Source organism: Cadophora gregata (genome assembly GCF_030347475.1).
Source record: "Cadophora gregata isolate MNR1 chromosome Unknown scaffold_7, whole genome shotgun sequence".
NCBI classification, from domain to species: domain Eukaryota; kingdom Fungi; phylum Ascomycota; class Leotiomycetes; order Helotiales; family Ploettnerulaceae; genus Cadophora; species Cadophora gregata.
The window spans coordinates 1,777,378-1,793,224 of NW_026695930.1; the positions used below are offsets into that span (position 1 = coordinate 1,777,378).

At 47.9% G+C, this 15,847-nt stretch overlaps 4 protein-coding genes and 1 non-coding gene across 5 annotated transcripts; 2 read left to right on the plus strand and 3 right to left on the minus strand.

Annotated features, from left to right (window-relative positions):
- Window positions 1-892: 892 nt before the first annotated feature.
- RAI1 (decapping endonuclease targeting mRNA) lies at window positions 893-2,735 on the minus strand (the record flags this gene model as incomplete). The annotated part of the gene is made up of 8 exons (XM_058506970.1): window positions 893-1,170; window positions 1,221-1,517; window positions 1,567-1,737; window positions 1,786-1,889; window positions 2,000-2,029; window positions 2,079-2,110; window positions 2,170-2,412; window positions 2,664-2,735. 8 exons carry the CDS (start codon window positions 2,733-2,735, stop codon window positions 893-895), a joined length of 1,227 nt encoding a protein of 408 aa, XP_058357700.1.
- Window positions 2,736-3,270: 535 nt separating this feature from the next.
- ONS95_013325 (uncharacterized protein) lies at window positions 3,271-3,872 on the plus strand (the record flags this gene model as incomplete). Its single annotated transcript, XM_058506971.1, has 3 exons — window positions 3,271-3,583; window positions 3,647-3,721; window positions 3,772-3,872. 3 exons carry the CDS (start codon window positions 3,271-3,273, stop codon window positions 3,870-3,872), a joined length of 489 nt encoding a protein of 162 aa, XP_058357701.1.
- A 158-nt stretch (window positions 3,873-4,030) lies between these two features.
- Window positions 4,031-5,216, minus strand: ONS95_013326 (uncharacterized protein; the record flags this gene model as incomplete). Its single annotated transcript, XM_058506972.1, has 3 exons — window positions 4,031-4,682; window positions 4,808-5,101; window positions 5,173-5,216. The coding sequence occupies 3 exons, from the start codon at window positions 5,214-5,216 to the stop codon at window positions 4,031-4,033; spliced, it is 990 nt and encodes a 329-aa protein (XP_058357702.1).
- Window positions 5,217-5,857: 641 nt separating this feature from the next.
- Window positions 5,858-5,947, plus strand: ONS95_013327. Its single transcript has one exon. It is a non-coding gene; the product is annotated as a tRNA-Gly (tRNA).
- A 6,211-nt stretch (window positions 5,948-12,158) lies between these two features.
- ONS95_013328 (uncharacterized protein) lies at window positions 12,159-15,725 on the minus strand (the record flags this gene model as incomplete). Its single annotated transcript, XM_058506973.1, has 1 exon — window positions 12,159-15,725. One exon carries the CDS (start codon window positions 15,723-15,725, stop codon window positions 12,159-12,161), a length of 3,567 nt encoding a protein of 1,188 aa, XP_058357703.1.
- Between the last annotated feature and the right edge of the window lie 122 nt (window positions 15,726-15,847).

Sequence of the window (15,847 nt, forward strand, 5' to 3'; positions counted from 1 at the left end):
CTTGCTCTGGGTTCTAGGTTCGCCTTGATGACTGAACGGTTCTTGCAGGCGAGTTGAAAATCTAACTAAAGGTGGAAAAAAATAAGGTATGGGAGGGAAGTGCAAGTGACCAACGGATGAGCAAGAGCGGGTGACGTCGATAAGTTATCAATTGCTTCCTCGTCACCAACAAATTCCTTAGTTGTCTGTACAATTGCACAGGTGTATGTGGTTATGTGAGGGGAGCTGATGTAGCTTGCTGATACAGCTCTACCTTATCTTTTGTTGTTCATTCACCCTTCCCTTCCCCGCATTCTGTGACTCAGGGTCAACGGAGCAGTTGAGGAATTAAAGAAGGCAATTTAGGGATGTTCGGTCTGGTTTGTTGAGTGAAACAACGGACATGGTTCGGAGGCTTATTTTGGCTTTTCTGCTTGCTCAATTATCGTGAGGCCAGACCGCATTGGCAAGCGGTCAGCCAGAACCATGGCTCACATCCAGACATTGCACACTCAGCTCCGACTTCTTCCCTCTCTCTGGCGCGCTAGTGTGTATCAATCGGACGTATTGCTTTCACTATTGGCTGATTGACTTTCTACTTGAAGCCTTCCCGAACTTTACATGTGTTCTCACTGCGGGGAGAAATTGTCTAGTAAGTCGCCGAAATGCATGCAGGGTCAGACGCACAACTTTGGTTGAGGACAGATGAGATGTGCTGCTGTGTTTACGGTCCAGCAGGGAGGTCATCTCCCGTCGCTTTGTTAGCCAACCACATATCGCGCGGACTCTCCCGGGGAATGTCACGACCTGGTACCCACAGGTTTGCTTTGCATTTCATGTGTCTTTTATGGATCCAACACTTTTGATGTAGTGTACAATGCCGTCCAATGGCACCCAAGCAAGCCGTTCAGCCCTACAGGCCAAGAACATATTTCCCAGTCACCGCTGCTTGACTGCCGGTACTAGCAGGAGCTCCCAGAGGCTCTGGCTCTGGCTCTGGTACATGCTCAAGCTCAGAAGCAGGAGGAGGCAATGGATTGTCCATCGCCAGTTTGATCCTCCAGTTGATGAAATCGTCTGAAATAATATCACCGTGTCCAGCTTCCTCTATCCGGAATACGTCAATTGCAGGAGACCGCTCCTTCCTTCGAATCCGCCAAACGCCATCTCCTCTGATCGTAGCCTTCAGAACTACAAGGTCTCAGCATAAGGTCAACATCTCAAAGACCAGACAAACTTACAATCTAGCAGCCCCGCTGCGAAGTTGATGCACATATTCCCATCCCAAGTCCCCTTTCCACGCCTCTTCACCGTACTAGGTATTGACGCTGTATCCATCTCCTCAATTCTCTTTAGGAAACCGTCCTGCGTCCTGAAACCCACGATGATCTTTGGTACGCCAAGGAGAAAGGATTGGATCCAGAACTTCATGAGTTTGCGTTCTAGATTCATGAGATCGCCATCATGTCGAATCTCAGCTGAGGTCTTGAGCTCCACCCATTTGATAGGACCTCCGTCCTCGGGCTTAGAGTCCCATACTGCCATCAGTCAGTACTGGACGTAGATAGTAGAAGGATTTGTCCATACATGCGTCTACTTCACCACCAAGCACCATAGTTGTGCTGCCGATACCCGTCTTAACAACAGAGCAATACTGAGCGTGGTTATTCACAATCTCATTCTCTCTGTTCTCGATGTAATCTCTAGGCGTCTCATCCCATGGCTGTGGCAGCAGACATAATGTCTCAAATTTATAACCTTGACAAGTCAGCAAGTCACGAGCTATCTTTCAACTACCCAACTCACCCCAGAAGCTCATCATGTCCTGTGACGGTCTTCCTGGTTGAGAAAACTGCCGTGACTGCCTCGCCTGCGATTGCCGTTTATACTCATGGTTTTCTTCGATGAAGCTATGTGGTTTAGTAGCTTCCAGCAGGTGTGGACTTGGAAACACACATTGTACCCTTCACAAAAAGCTGTTAGCTAGGGAGGCAGAATGAGTTGGGATCAAGGACTGCACACTTGGAACAGCGTCGCATTCATTTCAAACCTTCACACCCGTCAGCACCATCCACCTCACAAGACCTGACTTCAAATACCCATCTCTATCACTAAAGATTGCACCCATAAACTGCACGCACCACCTGTTAGCTCGCCATTCCCCTTTCTCCTGGATTCCCAAGAACATACCTTCGTCATCATACCTCTCCACGTGATGAGGTCCGTCTCAGTGCGTTTGCCTGTCTCTTTCTCCAGTTCCATGACAGTCTTCAGCAGACTATCCAGATGATCGTCTGCGGCATCGTCGAGCTTCTCGAAGGTATCGAAGCCTCGAGAAAGGTCGGCACCGATGGTGGGCGGATAGTAGTATCTGATTGATGAGTCGTCTAGTCGGAACTGGTGCTTGTCGTCGTATGAGAAGCAGGCTATTTCCTAATGAAGAATCAGCAATATATTGGATCATTCGGGATGAGATGAGGTATGAAGGAATGGAGAGAGGGATGTCATAATGAGCCAGAACATAAGTTGTGGTGCAGTACGTGGAAAGAAAAGCTTCATATGCAACCCAAGAGCCATGACCTGGTTGTGAGATAAGACGTAAAAAGTCTTGTTGCTCATCAAGACTGCCTACTATCACACATTGCTTCTTCACTAGCACCACAAAGTAAACACGACCAACATACCTTCGGCCTCTTAATAGCGGCGCTCTGCCCGACGAACCGGCCAATAGGCTGGATGTCAAATATGTTACTCATGATTGATGATCTTACTGTACACCATGATGAGAGATTCGATGTTGCGGCTCTTTTAAGAATTTCTGACATGCAGTTGAAGAGGAATGTTTGAAGGACGCCTGCCTTAAGCTCGTCGAGCCAGACGGGATGGCCGTTTACCTCAGCGGATGCACCCACAATCGCCTAGTGGACAGGGGCTGAAGGGGGCTTCCTTTGTAGTTTGTTAAGGCTGCTTGATGCTTTCAAGAAAGTATACAACTAGAGGTTCTACTGTAGTAACTAAAAATTTAAACTTTCCTCGAATTGTAAACAAATCCGTTGTCCTGAACTCGCAAAGCATAAAAACGCCCAACTCACTTGCCCAGCTCTGCTTCTGAAACCCCCACCAGCAAACCCGAACAGCACCGCAAGGCCTGTCTAGCCTCGCCTCAAAGCCTCGTCAACACCAACAACAAACCACACACTCTTTCCAGCCTTCACTCAATCAACCTACCTCCCAAACATCCCTTACTCACCTCCACTTCCCAATAACTCCTCCAAGCAACAAACCCACACAATGCCCGACCGCCGACACGCTACATCCAGCAGCTCCAATTCGCGCAACCCGGCCGCAAACAGCACCACCTCCGTCCGGCGCAACCTCTTCCAACACCACCTCACGCGGCGCCCAACCACCAGCTCGACGTCGACTTCAATCTCACAATCCAACTCCGCAGAGACACTGCGTCTAGACGTCGATCCCGAGTCGGATTCCTCGGATATCGTGATTAGGGATAAGAATGGGGAGTTTGAGATTGAGGATTTGCCCGTGGAGCAGTTTGATGAGCAGGAGGATGGGGGAGGAGGAGGGGATACAGGGGAAGATGAGAGTGAGTGCCTGATTACATTATATACCTGTTCTGGGTGGAAAGTGCTGATTTGTGGTGTGCTAGAGGAACGACAGAGACTAGCTGATGCAGTCCGACATCATCAGAGAGACAGGAATCGTGCTCCTAGTGAGCCTGCTGGTATACCTCCCTCATCACACATACTTCACAATGGAAGCTGACTGTAGCAGAACTTCTCGAAGCAGTACGAGCCAGTCTTCGCGCGAAAGTCAATGCATTGGCAGAGGATAACTGGATGTACGAGGCTGAGGATGATGCGCCTCTTCGGTGATTTACCATGATCGGTCTTTTTTCTCTCTTTCCCTTTTAGTTCGGCATAGCATGGGATTGCGCTGCATGGCATGGAACGGCGTTATATACCCAAGGATTGCAGGATATTGCTTCAAGCGCTGTCTGTTCGAGTTCAAGATTGAACAAGGCTCTATTCCCTCAGTCTAAACCCTCAGCAGCAGGTGCAGAAGTTCCCACACGCTTTGTCTGTTGTTTCGCAGGCGCAGCGCCCAATCCTCCACCCCCAAACATACTGCCCATCATATCCATCAGTGGATTTCCCTGTCTCGGTCTCGAGATCCCGAAATACATCTCGGCAACGGTCGTCAATGCCTCGTCCCAAATCCCCGCCTCCTTGATATGCACCGCATACTTGCTCTTCAGCTGCGTGAACAACCCCGCACTCCCTTTCTGCACAGCCAGGAGTAATAAGCCGAGAAAGTTTAGCAATGGCAAGCTGGGGTAGATTCGCATGTCCGACGAATTGCTACTGACGTCCTGGACCGCAAGACCCTTATTCGCTTCCGTCAACCTGCTTGTGAATAGTCGGAGGGATTTCGTAGCATCGCGTACATTGCCTATGAGTAGATACGGGAATACAACCCTTGCGGCGTAAAGGGCGGCGGTGTGCGAATCGTCTTGTGTGTACCATTCGTATTCCATCTTTGCGAATACTTCTGGTGAGTCCTTTGTGCCGAGTGCGAGATGTCGTTCTGCTTCGTAGGCTTCATGTTCCTCGGCGTAGAGGCTGCCTGCTACATGGTGCAATTCTGGCTCGCCGGCTGGATACTCGCCGCATTTCGCAGACCATCTGTATCTCCAGTATCAGCTCAAGATCAAACTCCCTCCATGAATCTCTGGTATCCAACTCTTTCCCGTGCTGCAAATCGACCCTAATCCAATTTTGCATCCCAAGAAGCAAAGCAAAGCACTCACCCAATCATCTCCCCAATAAACTTCTTTCTCGTTGGCTCTTCACTATCAAACAGCCTCAACAGCGCCAATAGTTTGCCCTTACTCCCCGAATCCACCTTCAGCTCCGCCTGTCTATACACATCGACCAGAAACAAGCTCAGATCTCCACCGCTACCGCCTTGTCCGGCTTTCAGCAGCGACTGCGACACATTGAACAAGATATCGATTGCGGCATCCCAGCTGGCAGACTTGACGTAGCGCGCGGCAACTACACGGGTTTGTTGTTGCGCTTCGTAGTATTGGCCTTCAGTGATTCTACGATAGGTTAGTTGGATTTCTTTGTTCCTTTGCGGGGTTGGGAGGGGATGGGAACGGGAGAAACATACTTTCCCTGCAGGCGCACGATGATCTTCTCGATTTTGGCACTCATCTTGATGAGCTCCGCGGTTGCGGATTAAGATGAAGTTGGCGTTGGTGGGATGTTGTGGTTGAAGCGGGCAGGCTCACCAGATTTAAATGTGGGTGACGAGGCTGATGATGTTTCCAGGCGGGTGTTCCAGAGCTTCCCGTGCCATCCTAAGGGTATTCCAACACCAAAAAGAAGCTGAATCTGGAAAATGAGTACAATTTCGAATTAACCTAGAATTGAATTTAGGACATATAAATCTTTAAAATATTTATACCTTATGAAGTCTGCTACAAGAGCATAACAGCTGGTAAGGATAGTCCTTCGGCGGTGTAGCTCTAGTCTCTACCAAACCAGTTAATACTCCCACACCAGGTCAGTCAATGATCTGGAAAGGTTTCACCTTTCACCTTCCACAGTGTCTTCAGAGAGCTCCAATTCTCTTTAAAGCTTCATCCCCGACTCAATTTGTATCTATGCAAAAAATTCCGAATCTTGCCTTGTTCAATGTTTTCTCCCACAAAGCACACCAGTGCATCAGCCAGCTGTAAGCGTGTCTATATCAAGAAACCAAGCTGGATTTGCCAAGCATTTAGTGCCCATTTCAGCGGTAGTAATATCTATCGTAATAAGAAAGATTTGTCATCTGATGAACAAATCATACTGCACTCTTGGTTTAGTGGTAAAATCAGTGCTTCCCATCTTCATTTCAAAGGAGAATGCACTGGCCCCGGGTTCGATTCCCGGAGGGTGCATCAAAGATATATTCTTGGCGTAGAATCTCTTTTATTTTGATATCTTTGTTCTGACGTCCTTTGTACTTTTTTCTTTTCTTCTCTTTTTTTGTTTATTTAGACGGAGAGATATTTCCGGTAAATGGGGTGTGGCAAAGGTCCCACTTCATGAGGTAGCATCAGCGAGTGCGCATGAGAAGAATGAGGGGAGCGCTGATGAGCCTTCAAATCAGTGCTTCCCAACTTTTCTATCAATTTTGTTTCCCTTTGCTGTGGCGGGTATTTGCAAAGTATCTTAGGTAGTCTAAAGGAGTGCCCTACAAACAAGCGAGGAATGCCTGGAATACACCTGTGCTGTGCAGCACAGGCTTTTAGTGCCCTGCTTCAGCGATGGCCCCTGGAAAAATGTTGTTCGGTAGTTGAGGCAATAGATAGGAGATACAAGTCAGCAAGAACCTAGTTGCTTATTCCAGTGGACCCACCATTCCAATCAACGGCCTGTTCTACGGAAGAGCAAACAACTCTTCCGAAAGACCACCAGGACCAAAGATCAAAGCTTCCACTGCATGACTGTAGGTTAAACGTGCCTCACTCTTGGTGACTCTCTTATTGATCTGCTGGGGTGCAGTCAGTTTTCTTTCAGACCCTCGATCTTTTTGGCTGGCTTATTTTCCTCTTAGTGAGCCCAGCCAGGAGTCTAAGTGGTTTCTACTGACGCCGTGACTTTAATTCAATGATGTTGTAGACGCCTGAGAAAGGACTGGGAAGGTTGTGATTGAATGGTAGGAAACCACTGACAAGGAAATATGATTGCCTATGATTTGGCATGAACAACCACTGCTTTCCCTGTATATATCAATAGCAAGTCATTAATGCTGAATAAGGATTGGGTTCTCTCCAATACTTGCTGTTTATATGAGATTATTGGATGTTGTTGTTGAGGACTTGCTCCGGCTTAAGTAAGTCCAAGAACAAGCTGCTCAAAGAACCAAGTGAGGCAAAACGCAAAAATGTGAGGAGAGTACAATTTAGAGGAGTTAGGGTTTCAATTTTCAGAATGGAAACACCCAGTGTGGCATGACTTATCACTGTTACGTATTAGGAACAGCTTTTTAGAGACCAGCCAGGACAGAATTTCAGAAGTCTACCAATTCTTCTAAAATAGTAAGGCTTGCTCTTTCTCTTATTAATACATTAGACAATATATATCACGTTTAATATAATATAACAGTTCAATGTAGTTAATACTGATGCAAACAAACCTAGGAAGGCAACATGCCGTGGGTTCTTGCTCTCATTGGGACCACTTCACACATGATAGTAGCTGTTGCCCGGCTTCGTATGCAAGCCCCGTTACAATTGTTGATTACATCTAATACAAAGATTAATAGACATCTAGAGTGTAAATCTGTAATGACTGCATGTGTACAAATAAGTAGAAGCGAATGTGAGGTTGCTATTTGCAAAGAAAACTCAGTCTCCATCCCATCTACCATTGGGTATCATAATAAAACTTAGGATCCTTTGTGAAATATATATTAAAAAAAGTAGACTTCAAGACTGGAATATGACTATTGAGAACTGATAAAAGAAAACGCAGTAAGTAAAGGAACAGAAGTATAGTTCATCCATGCCCGTAATCTAGTTTTCGTACGACATACTTTCGGACAGCTCCTATAAAAGTGAGATAAAGATCGAGAAGCTTAGCGGATTTTGTAGTATTGAGAAACGATTCAGCAGCAACATACGCTCACGCTAGATGAACTTGAAAGACTGTGAATGCATAGCGATCCTGAATCTAACGAGCTTTGCCATCCTGCACCACACTTGGCGCACCTCTTACCTAAACTGTACAACTGCGCTGGCAATCAGGAATTATATTTTGGGCACTAGAGCTATTGACGACACGAAATAATTGAGAGTAGAAGGATTCCGCATAATGTAGCAGCAGCGGAGACAGCGATAGAGTTTGCACGACAAGCATTACGGTGTCCACAGAGCTAGAAACATTTGCTTGAATTTCACCAAAGCACATGGTATAGCAAGTCTCATAACAGGGTTCTCTCAGCCTCTGCCATTCTTTGACATTGGTCGTGTTCGTCTAAGAATGGTGTTTGCCTGGACTATACAAAGGAATATAAATAGAACATCCGCGAACGGAAAGCGCCCTAGTCTTTTTGAAATACATTATGTACTCCTTACCAAGAGAAAATCTCACAAACATATATTGTAGGCCAAGACCTAGGGTGTACAAGATCAGGATGCTCCGGAGCAGCATGTACCTAGTAGTCTGCGTGTCTTGCTGTAGCCAGAACCCGAGCCTTCACCCTACTATGTGCCGCAATCACAAGATTCTCACGCATCTGCAATATCTCGATTGAAAGACGGTAGAGGTTTGGATCGCCCGAAACCAGAGTGTGGTACAAAGTGAAGGTTGGGGCTGGTCCGCAACTACCTCACAATGGCTTGTGGAGGACTAATGGCCGAAAGAAACCGGTAAATACGAAGCTACAACTCGAGGCAGATACGAAAGTGACTTAATGGACTAGAGATTCATCAGTACGTCTCCCAGCTTGTACGCGAGTAAGAATGGATGGGTTCAGACTGTGCTGACTGCTGGTGCTGACCCCAGCGAGGATCCCAACCCTACCACACAATCCACGCTCTTTTTGAACTCTGTTCTGCGTAATTCTTGCATCCAAATACCTTTATCATGCTATATCCATCGGTAGGTCTACGCCAATGCGTGCCTTTGGCGTGGGTGATCTCTTTTGAGACTGCGCTGTCAGCATCTGGTCCTGCGACCGGCGCTGGGTATCACAAATCGATGCCACCATCGGCGCTAACGTTCGACCCTTGAATGAACACGAAAAGTGGTTGTGATTCTTACAGTCGATTGATTATTGGGGTTGGGTGTGACTGGAATGGTACCTTCAAGCTTTCGGGAATCTCCACGTGCGTTGACATGGGAATAGGCTGCAAGGACTTCAGCAGCTTTTTAGAATCATTACCACCGTCTAAAATGATCAGAAGATATTGGAACGACTATTGTTCACTTTTAACAAGAGCATACCCCCGGGATATGAGAATCTGGGCAGCCTGCACCTCCCGACATGCGCATTCTACACAACCCTATGCAACCACAACAACCACACTATCACGAAGGCGTCTTCCAGCACGATTGCATAGGCAGACTCTTTCTTTCAATGATATGTATCCACATCTGCCTCGTCTCTAATGCTATATACAATGTGCGGTGCATCATTTCCTTCATAGTAGTCGGAGCAGTCCTTGAACCTCCTCGCAACCTCCCAACAGCATCACTATCGCCATCACCAACACAAAATAGCGGCTTTCTTCTTCAAGACCCTGCATGAAGCAGACTTCTCAATGAAAAATTGTTTGCCACGACTCCTGGAGACAGTGTAATACCAGGTTCATGGACTTGGAGACAAAAAATTCAACCAAAATTCGCAGTTTTCACCCTTGCCGGATGATGAAGAAGAAGAGAAGAAAAGAGGAAGAGGCTGGATGAGAGAAGGGTTTTATAGGGAGCCTTGGAGCTAATGGCCCTAGTCCCTTTGCAGGTCAGGGCTATTGCTCGTGCTGTGTGAAGGAACGCCCATGCTCGTACACTGGGAAGGAGCGCCCACGACTCAGATCGAGACCGAGGTTAGCGCAAGACAACGAGAATGCGCAATGATTGACATGACACTTCTTCAAGTTACAAAGAGACATTCTCACGTCGTCGAACAGTACAATATCGTTCAGGATCTCGGCAGTCCTGAGTCTTCTTGTTATGTGTCCCGTTGTCGCGCCCCCTCTCTTTTGGAAGGGTCCTGCTTGAACGGCATCAGAACAACGATAGGAACTGCAATAACCAACCTGCACTTCTGCTGTACGGGGCCGAAGCATAAGGAGACAGCACTGCTGGGACGAGCAGCGCCAGGCGTCCGACGGGATTCAGCGCGACCCATGTTTGCATGATGTGACTGCTTTATATCTTGCGCAGTGTGTCTGAGAGGCAGTTAGAATTAAATCAGTGCCAGCAAGAGGGTGTTCAGCTTACAGGTATCTCAGACCTCGTTGAAATGGCAGGTAAGGTAGGTGCGCCGCCTCGCCGCGTGGGAAGAAGACGGTGCTGCATTAATAACGCGTTCTTGCCCGGACGTATATCGCACAGAGGGTGAAGTTGCGACCCCAGAGCCATGTCAGTGAGATAGGAGTGCCCTCTACTACCATTGGCATCGACGACAAGGAGGAAACTTGGATGGAGAATATGGAGAACTGGTAAACAGCGAATGTGAACTTGCTCAAATGGGGTTGCTATCTACCGCATGCTTTCAATTGTAAGACACAATACCACTGACGTTCATCAATCTACTCTTATCGTCCACACGAATCGACCAGCCTGAAAGTCTAACGCAACGAATTCTCAGATGATCAAACATCGCGTCGCGTTACCTTCGGCGTAGCATTGAGTTCCTAGATCGAAGCAGCGCAGGCAATTAGCGAAGTTTTTAAGGAGTAGTGACACGATGACGGAAATCATTCTGCTTCAAGTCATACATCCAAGGAAGCTTTGCGCACATGGTTACGTCTAAAGTGAGTTCGAGCGACGTTTCGCGTGGAAACTGCGAATGCGGGGTGTTTTAATCATATGAAGAAGGGCAGGAAAACGCGACAAGAAATAAGGAAGTCTTACTGAGAAGCCCTCAAATCACCATAGGGAGGATATCAAACTACATTTGATGTCGATATCGTCGTGGACATCGTGCTTGGCTTGGCTCTGCGAGATTCATGACCAGATATATGGAGTATGGAGAAGGACGACGGAGAAGAAGAAGCGAGGGAGCCACCAGGGTTGGGTTTACGTGTGTCGTTCTCTAGCGCAGAATCACGTGAGCAATATTTGGCTACCAGATCCAACGTCATCCAGGGCTACTTTCATACCTACATAGGTAAGCATGCAGATAGTAAGTGGTCTGGCCACTTGGCTACGTACCATGGTCCACATCTGGTTGATTTTGGGGCACATAAGACTGCCCTGAGACTGCCTAGCTGAAAGCGCCAGGCGACCGCGCTAATATATGTGCAGACCAGTATCTGACAAAGAACCGTTGAAAAGAATTATACATACATGCTATAGAGCTTTCGAGCAGGCTTAACAGATCTAGGCGGTGGATCAACACAAATGAAGACGCACTGTGCACCAATTTGGAAGTGTGATTCTCACTACCTTAAAGAACAAGAAATGGAGGAAGCCTTTGAGCACTATCTAGTTTCGGTCCATGAACCAACAACGGGGTTTCTATTAATTCCTCCACCCAGACTTGTTTCAACGTCGAACCCCTTCGATGGTAAATATGGGCCCCAGACTAGTAGTTTGGTTGGTGAAAACTTTTTTCAAAAAGCCACCAGAAAGGTGACAAGCTAGTAATAGCCAAACAAATTACTGCTCGTTATTGATCTGGGAATGTCCGTCGACTGGCCCACGTGACAGGCGCGTAATCATCGCAATCGATGAGTATTTGGGAAAGAGCTTGCAAGCGCCATGGCAGTTCACATTAGCTTACCAAAAGTAGCGATGAATGAAGCGTTTCTGACGTGCTTACGCGATAGCTACAGCGATGTACACCATGCAACCTTGTAAATGGGCAGCAGGATATACTTGTCTCAAAGAAAGCGATGCACGCCATTGATGATCCTCTGTTCGCACTGAGATTCCAAAATCCAGCCGCGACCAAGACATGCTTAAAAAGTACAAGTATCTATGTCGTGGAAGTAGTTTGAGAGACAGCTCAAGAGTAGTAGATGATTGAGCAGAAGAAGACTAGAGCACCCTTGTAGGCGATTCCTCGCTCGCGACAGAATTTTCTGGTGCCCGAAGTGGTTTTATGCTGGCAAGGGAGTCCCATGTTAAAGGGACCAGAGAAAAACGTTGATGCCACAATGCACTGGCAATAGCAACAGTGATGTAATAGTATTGTTGAGCGAGCATAGACATTTCGGCATGCTACCGGTCCTTGAAGCCAAAGGGGGCGAGACGAGCTTGACCAAAGCGAGATCTCAGCAAAACGGCTGTGCGAGTGGAGAGAGCCGTCATTGATATGACGAGGGTAGAGGGATGATTGTTATACACTTCTACAGAACCTATTACACAGTTTTCACACCTTTCTACAGATAATATAATAGTACAGCTTCCTCCTTCTCATATTATACATGGCGCCTTCTACTGCTGGCTGTCATCTTTCTCTTCCTCCTGTGCCCACAAACCCGTCTTGTTCTTCCCATCATTTACATTCAGCACTTTCACCGGCTGAGTCTTATCCAACTCACTCTGCTGCTCTCTCCACTTGCGACCACGCCGATTCATGTCCTTGATCCTCTGCAGATAGATATTGTTGAATGACTCCTTATTCAAATCAATAGTCTTGTTATGCGCGCGCTCACGACGACGAAGAGTCGCCTCGTAAAGCGAAGCAATCTCCTCGGGATCCTCGACCTCGGAAAGCGTGTGCTCGACTTCCCATGTGTCTTCGGACTTGAGTCTTTCGGGGCGAAGTTTATCTTTGCCGTTGACTTTGTTCCGGATTGTCAGGACCATAGCTATCATGTCCCTAGGCACAGCATTCTTGTTGGCTACAACTGGCTGCGAAACCTCAACATCAACACTCTCTTCAGGTTCAGCAGTCTCGTCAGGCTCAGCAGTCTCGTCAGGCTCCGCAGTCTCGTCAGGTTCAGCAGTCTCGTGGTTATCTGCATCTTCCAAACCAGTCTCTGAAGCATCTTCACTTCCTTCAACAGAAGACTGCTCCAAATCGACTTCTTTTGTATCGTCGGAAGACTCTTCGTCAACGGCTTCATCCACTTCATCTTCAACAACCTGACCTTCCGCCAACGTAGCGGAGACTACATCGGCCAGCTCTCTTGCATCCTCTGACAGGTCCTCTGCGTCCGAAACATCTTCGTCTTGGGCGAGGTCGCCGTTCTCATCTGCACGGTTACGACCAGATTTCAGTTCAGATGCATCACCGGTTGCCGGAAGAGCTTCGTTCCCAGCTTCACCACCCTCAACACCTGCTTCTACGTGGTCTTGGATCTTTGCCAGTTCCTTTTCCTGGTCCTCTTCACTGTACTCTTTGGTGACCAGGCCAAGAACCGCCTTTTCAAACTTTTCGATTTTGGCTTTGCCTGACTTTTGAATCTTCTCAATAAAATCTTCTGCGAAGGGTTCGGCGAAAATGTACGTCTGAGGTGTCACCGTCCGTTTAGTCTCGATGACGATGCGGAGAGATTGTTCTGGGTACTTGGCAGTAGCACGATCCAGAACTCGGTTGAGCAGATCCAGACTTAGCTTGAATTCCTGGTCTCCGAGTGTGGTATCAGTAGTCCCATGAAGGGCAAAGTCCATCTCGGGCAGACTAATGTATTGGAAACCGAAAATCCTCGCGGTGTTATGATAAGCAACGAAGATGCCGTCCATGCGACCCATTCTAACCTGCAAGGAGTACTTTAGAAAAGCGGACCGAATCATATCGTAGTATTCACGTTCGAATGACTCCCATGCACCATGTTGACCTCGAATCTCATAGCCTCTTCCATCCTCGTAGGCCTCTGTATCCATTCTGACTGAGATCACAGCTCTGGTTTTCAGATCAAACATTCCAGTCCCAGGCAGACGCGAATCATAAGCATCGAGTTGTGACCTCAGGAGGAAGTCGCCAATCCCGGTGTAATGAAATTCCTCAGATGCATTGCGCTCTTCTTCGGTTATCTGATCAGAGTTTGACCTTCTATACTTCTCAAAGTCTTCAGTGGGAAGAGTTAGAAGCTTCTCCATGGATTTCCCCAGGCTCATCAGAATATTTGCATTGTCGTATTGCTTGTCTGCGTCAATAGCGTACGCACCATCCCTCCAGCGTAGGAAGATTGAGACCGGGGCGCGCTGTATGGCTGTAAAAGTATCGTACTCGGCAGGAAACATCTTTGACAAGTTGCTGACCGTTATCTCTCGCCATTGAGAAAGAAGAAAGTGGAAATGGGCGAGGGCGGAAGTCATGCTCGAAGTAGACCCGGTGTATTTTTTCTTCTCTGCAATAGCTTTGGACAAAAGAACTTTGTCCCGAGACGAGGTAATATACTCTTTGAGCGCGTTGAAGTCGAATTCGCTGACAGGCATAATGGTCTGCAAATAAGGATCGAAGTTGTACACCCGTGATCGAGGGTCTTGTAGCTGGTATACACCTGGGTTGAAAAGAACTCTTTCCAAGCCATATGATAGCTGAGGTACTTGAAGTGGCCCAGTATCGAGTGGCACTAGTTGTAGATTGCTTGCATCAACAGTGTCGATTTCGTGAGCTGTAGTACCTCGCAGTGTCCTCCTAACAGAGACTGAGTCCTTTTTATCCACGCCTTGTTTAACGCGAAGTGAACGAGTCGTCTCAATCTTCCTATTGCTCAATGGTCTGCCTAGACGAGAACGAGGGCCAGGTGCTATTCTGCCAAGTATTCGAAGGGATATAAGTTTACGTAAGGCAGGCAATCTTTCCGCTTCTGACAACTGATCGCTTTGTAGCAGTTCCTTGAGACGATTTCGTAGGACTGTAGCATCAGCATTATGTGGTATGTCCTTCAGTTTTGCACGAATTGTTGGATGGTCAGCAAAGAATTTCGCCGTACTCTTGGTGCCTGCGATGTGCTCTGATCTGCTTTTCACCCTCTTGATCTTCAAACGGGTTGAATTTCCCAATGCCGCAGCCTCGACAGACGTAGTACCTTTCATCGACGTCTTGGGTTTTGACTTCAGTTCTTTCGCCATCGGCTTTGCGGATGCAGCCTTTCCTGTTGCCGACTGTCTTTTGTCACCCTCCTGGAGCTTGACAATAAACTTACGACCATCCTCGCCGATCACGGTCCACGACCTGGCATGTCCTCCCGGTGAAGCTTTGCTAGGCTCAGCTACTTCCTCTGAAGCTAAGTTTGCCTTAGGAGGATCATTTTGCAAAATGAGCTTCGAGGCACGCTTTTTGGCCTTCAGTGTCTTTGTTGTTTCATTCTTAGACGGCTTTCCCGGTCCAGTCTCAGCTGAAGAGTCCGCCGGCAGATCGATACCTACCGAGTCATGAGCTTCGTCTGCTGCTTCAGCCTTAGCTTCGGTGTTCTTGTTCGATTGTGCCTTCTTTCCCTTTTTCGACGGTTCTTTTCTCTGAGCCACTGTCGCATTCTTCTTCTTCTTCTTCTTCCGCGTTGTCCCTGAAGCATCGCCCTCATCGTTGTCTCCAACCTCACCCGCAGCTTGCTGTGCTGTCGGCGAATCTGCTGCGCCATTCGATGTCTCCGAGAGTTGGCTCTCGTCAGATGCTTGGGGTTTGGTCAGCTTCAGTGATTTCGCGCCTTTCACCCTCACGGAAGCTTTGGATGCTAGCGTCCTCGTTGCCAAAGACTTTCGCTGCGGCGGAGGTGGTGGTAGGGCCTCAGCAAGCAAAGACTCCCTCAGTGCTCTCAAGGTGCTTTTGGATCTCGAAAGTGGCGTTCGCGAAGAGCGTCTCTTCGAACCCCCCTGCTTTTCACTCAGGGTCTCTCCGCTCGAAGGCTCGGCTGTGCTGGACTCGCCATCGTCGGCTTTCGTCTGCTGTGGTGCAGAGGTGGAAAAGTCGTTCAACGTGGCCAGTGTTGCGCCATTACCTAGCAGATGGAGTTGCTGAGGGTTGGCGTGCGCGAGTATATTGCAGCGACATGCTGAACAGATGTATGTCTGTCTAACCCTCGAGCTCCCGCGGGATAGTGTCGAGAACATAGAAAGGAGTTGCGTTGAGAATTGGTGATGTCCTATCAGAGAGCTTTTAGTTCGCGTCACCAAAAATTATTTGGCTGCATCTTCAGCCTCCCCAAACAGGGATCGTTTGCCAAGCAAGAGGC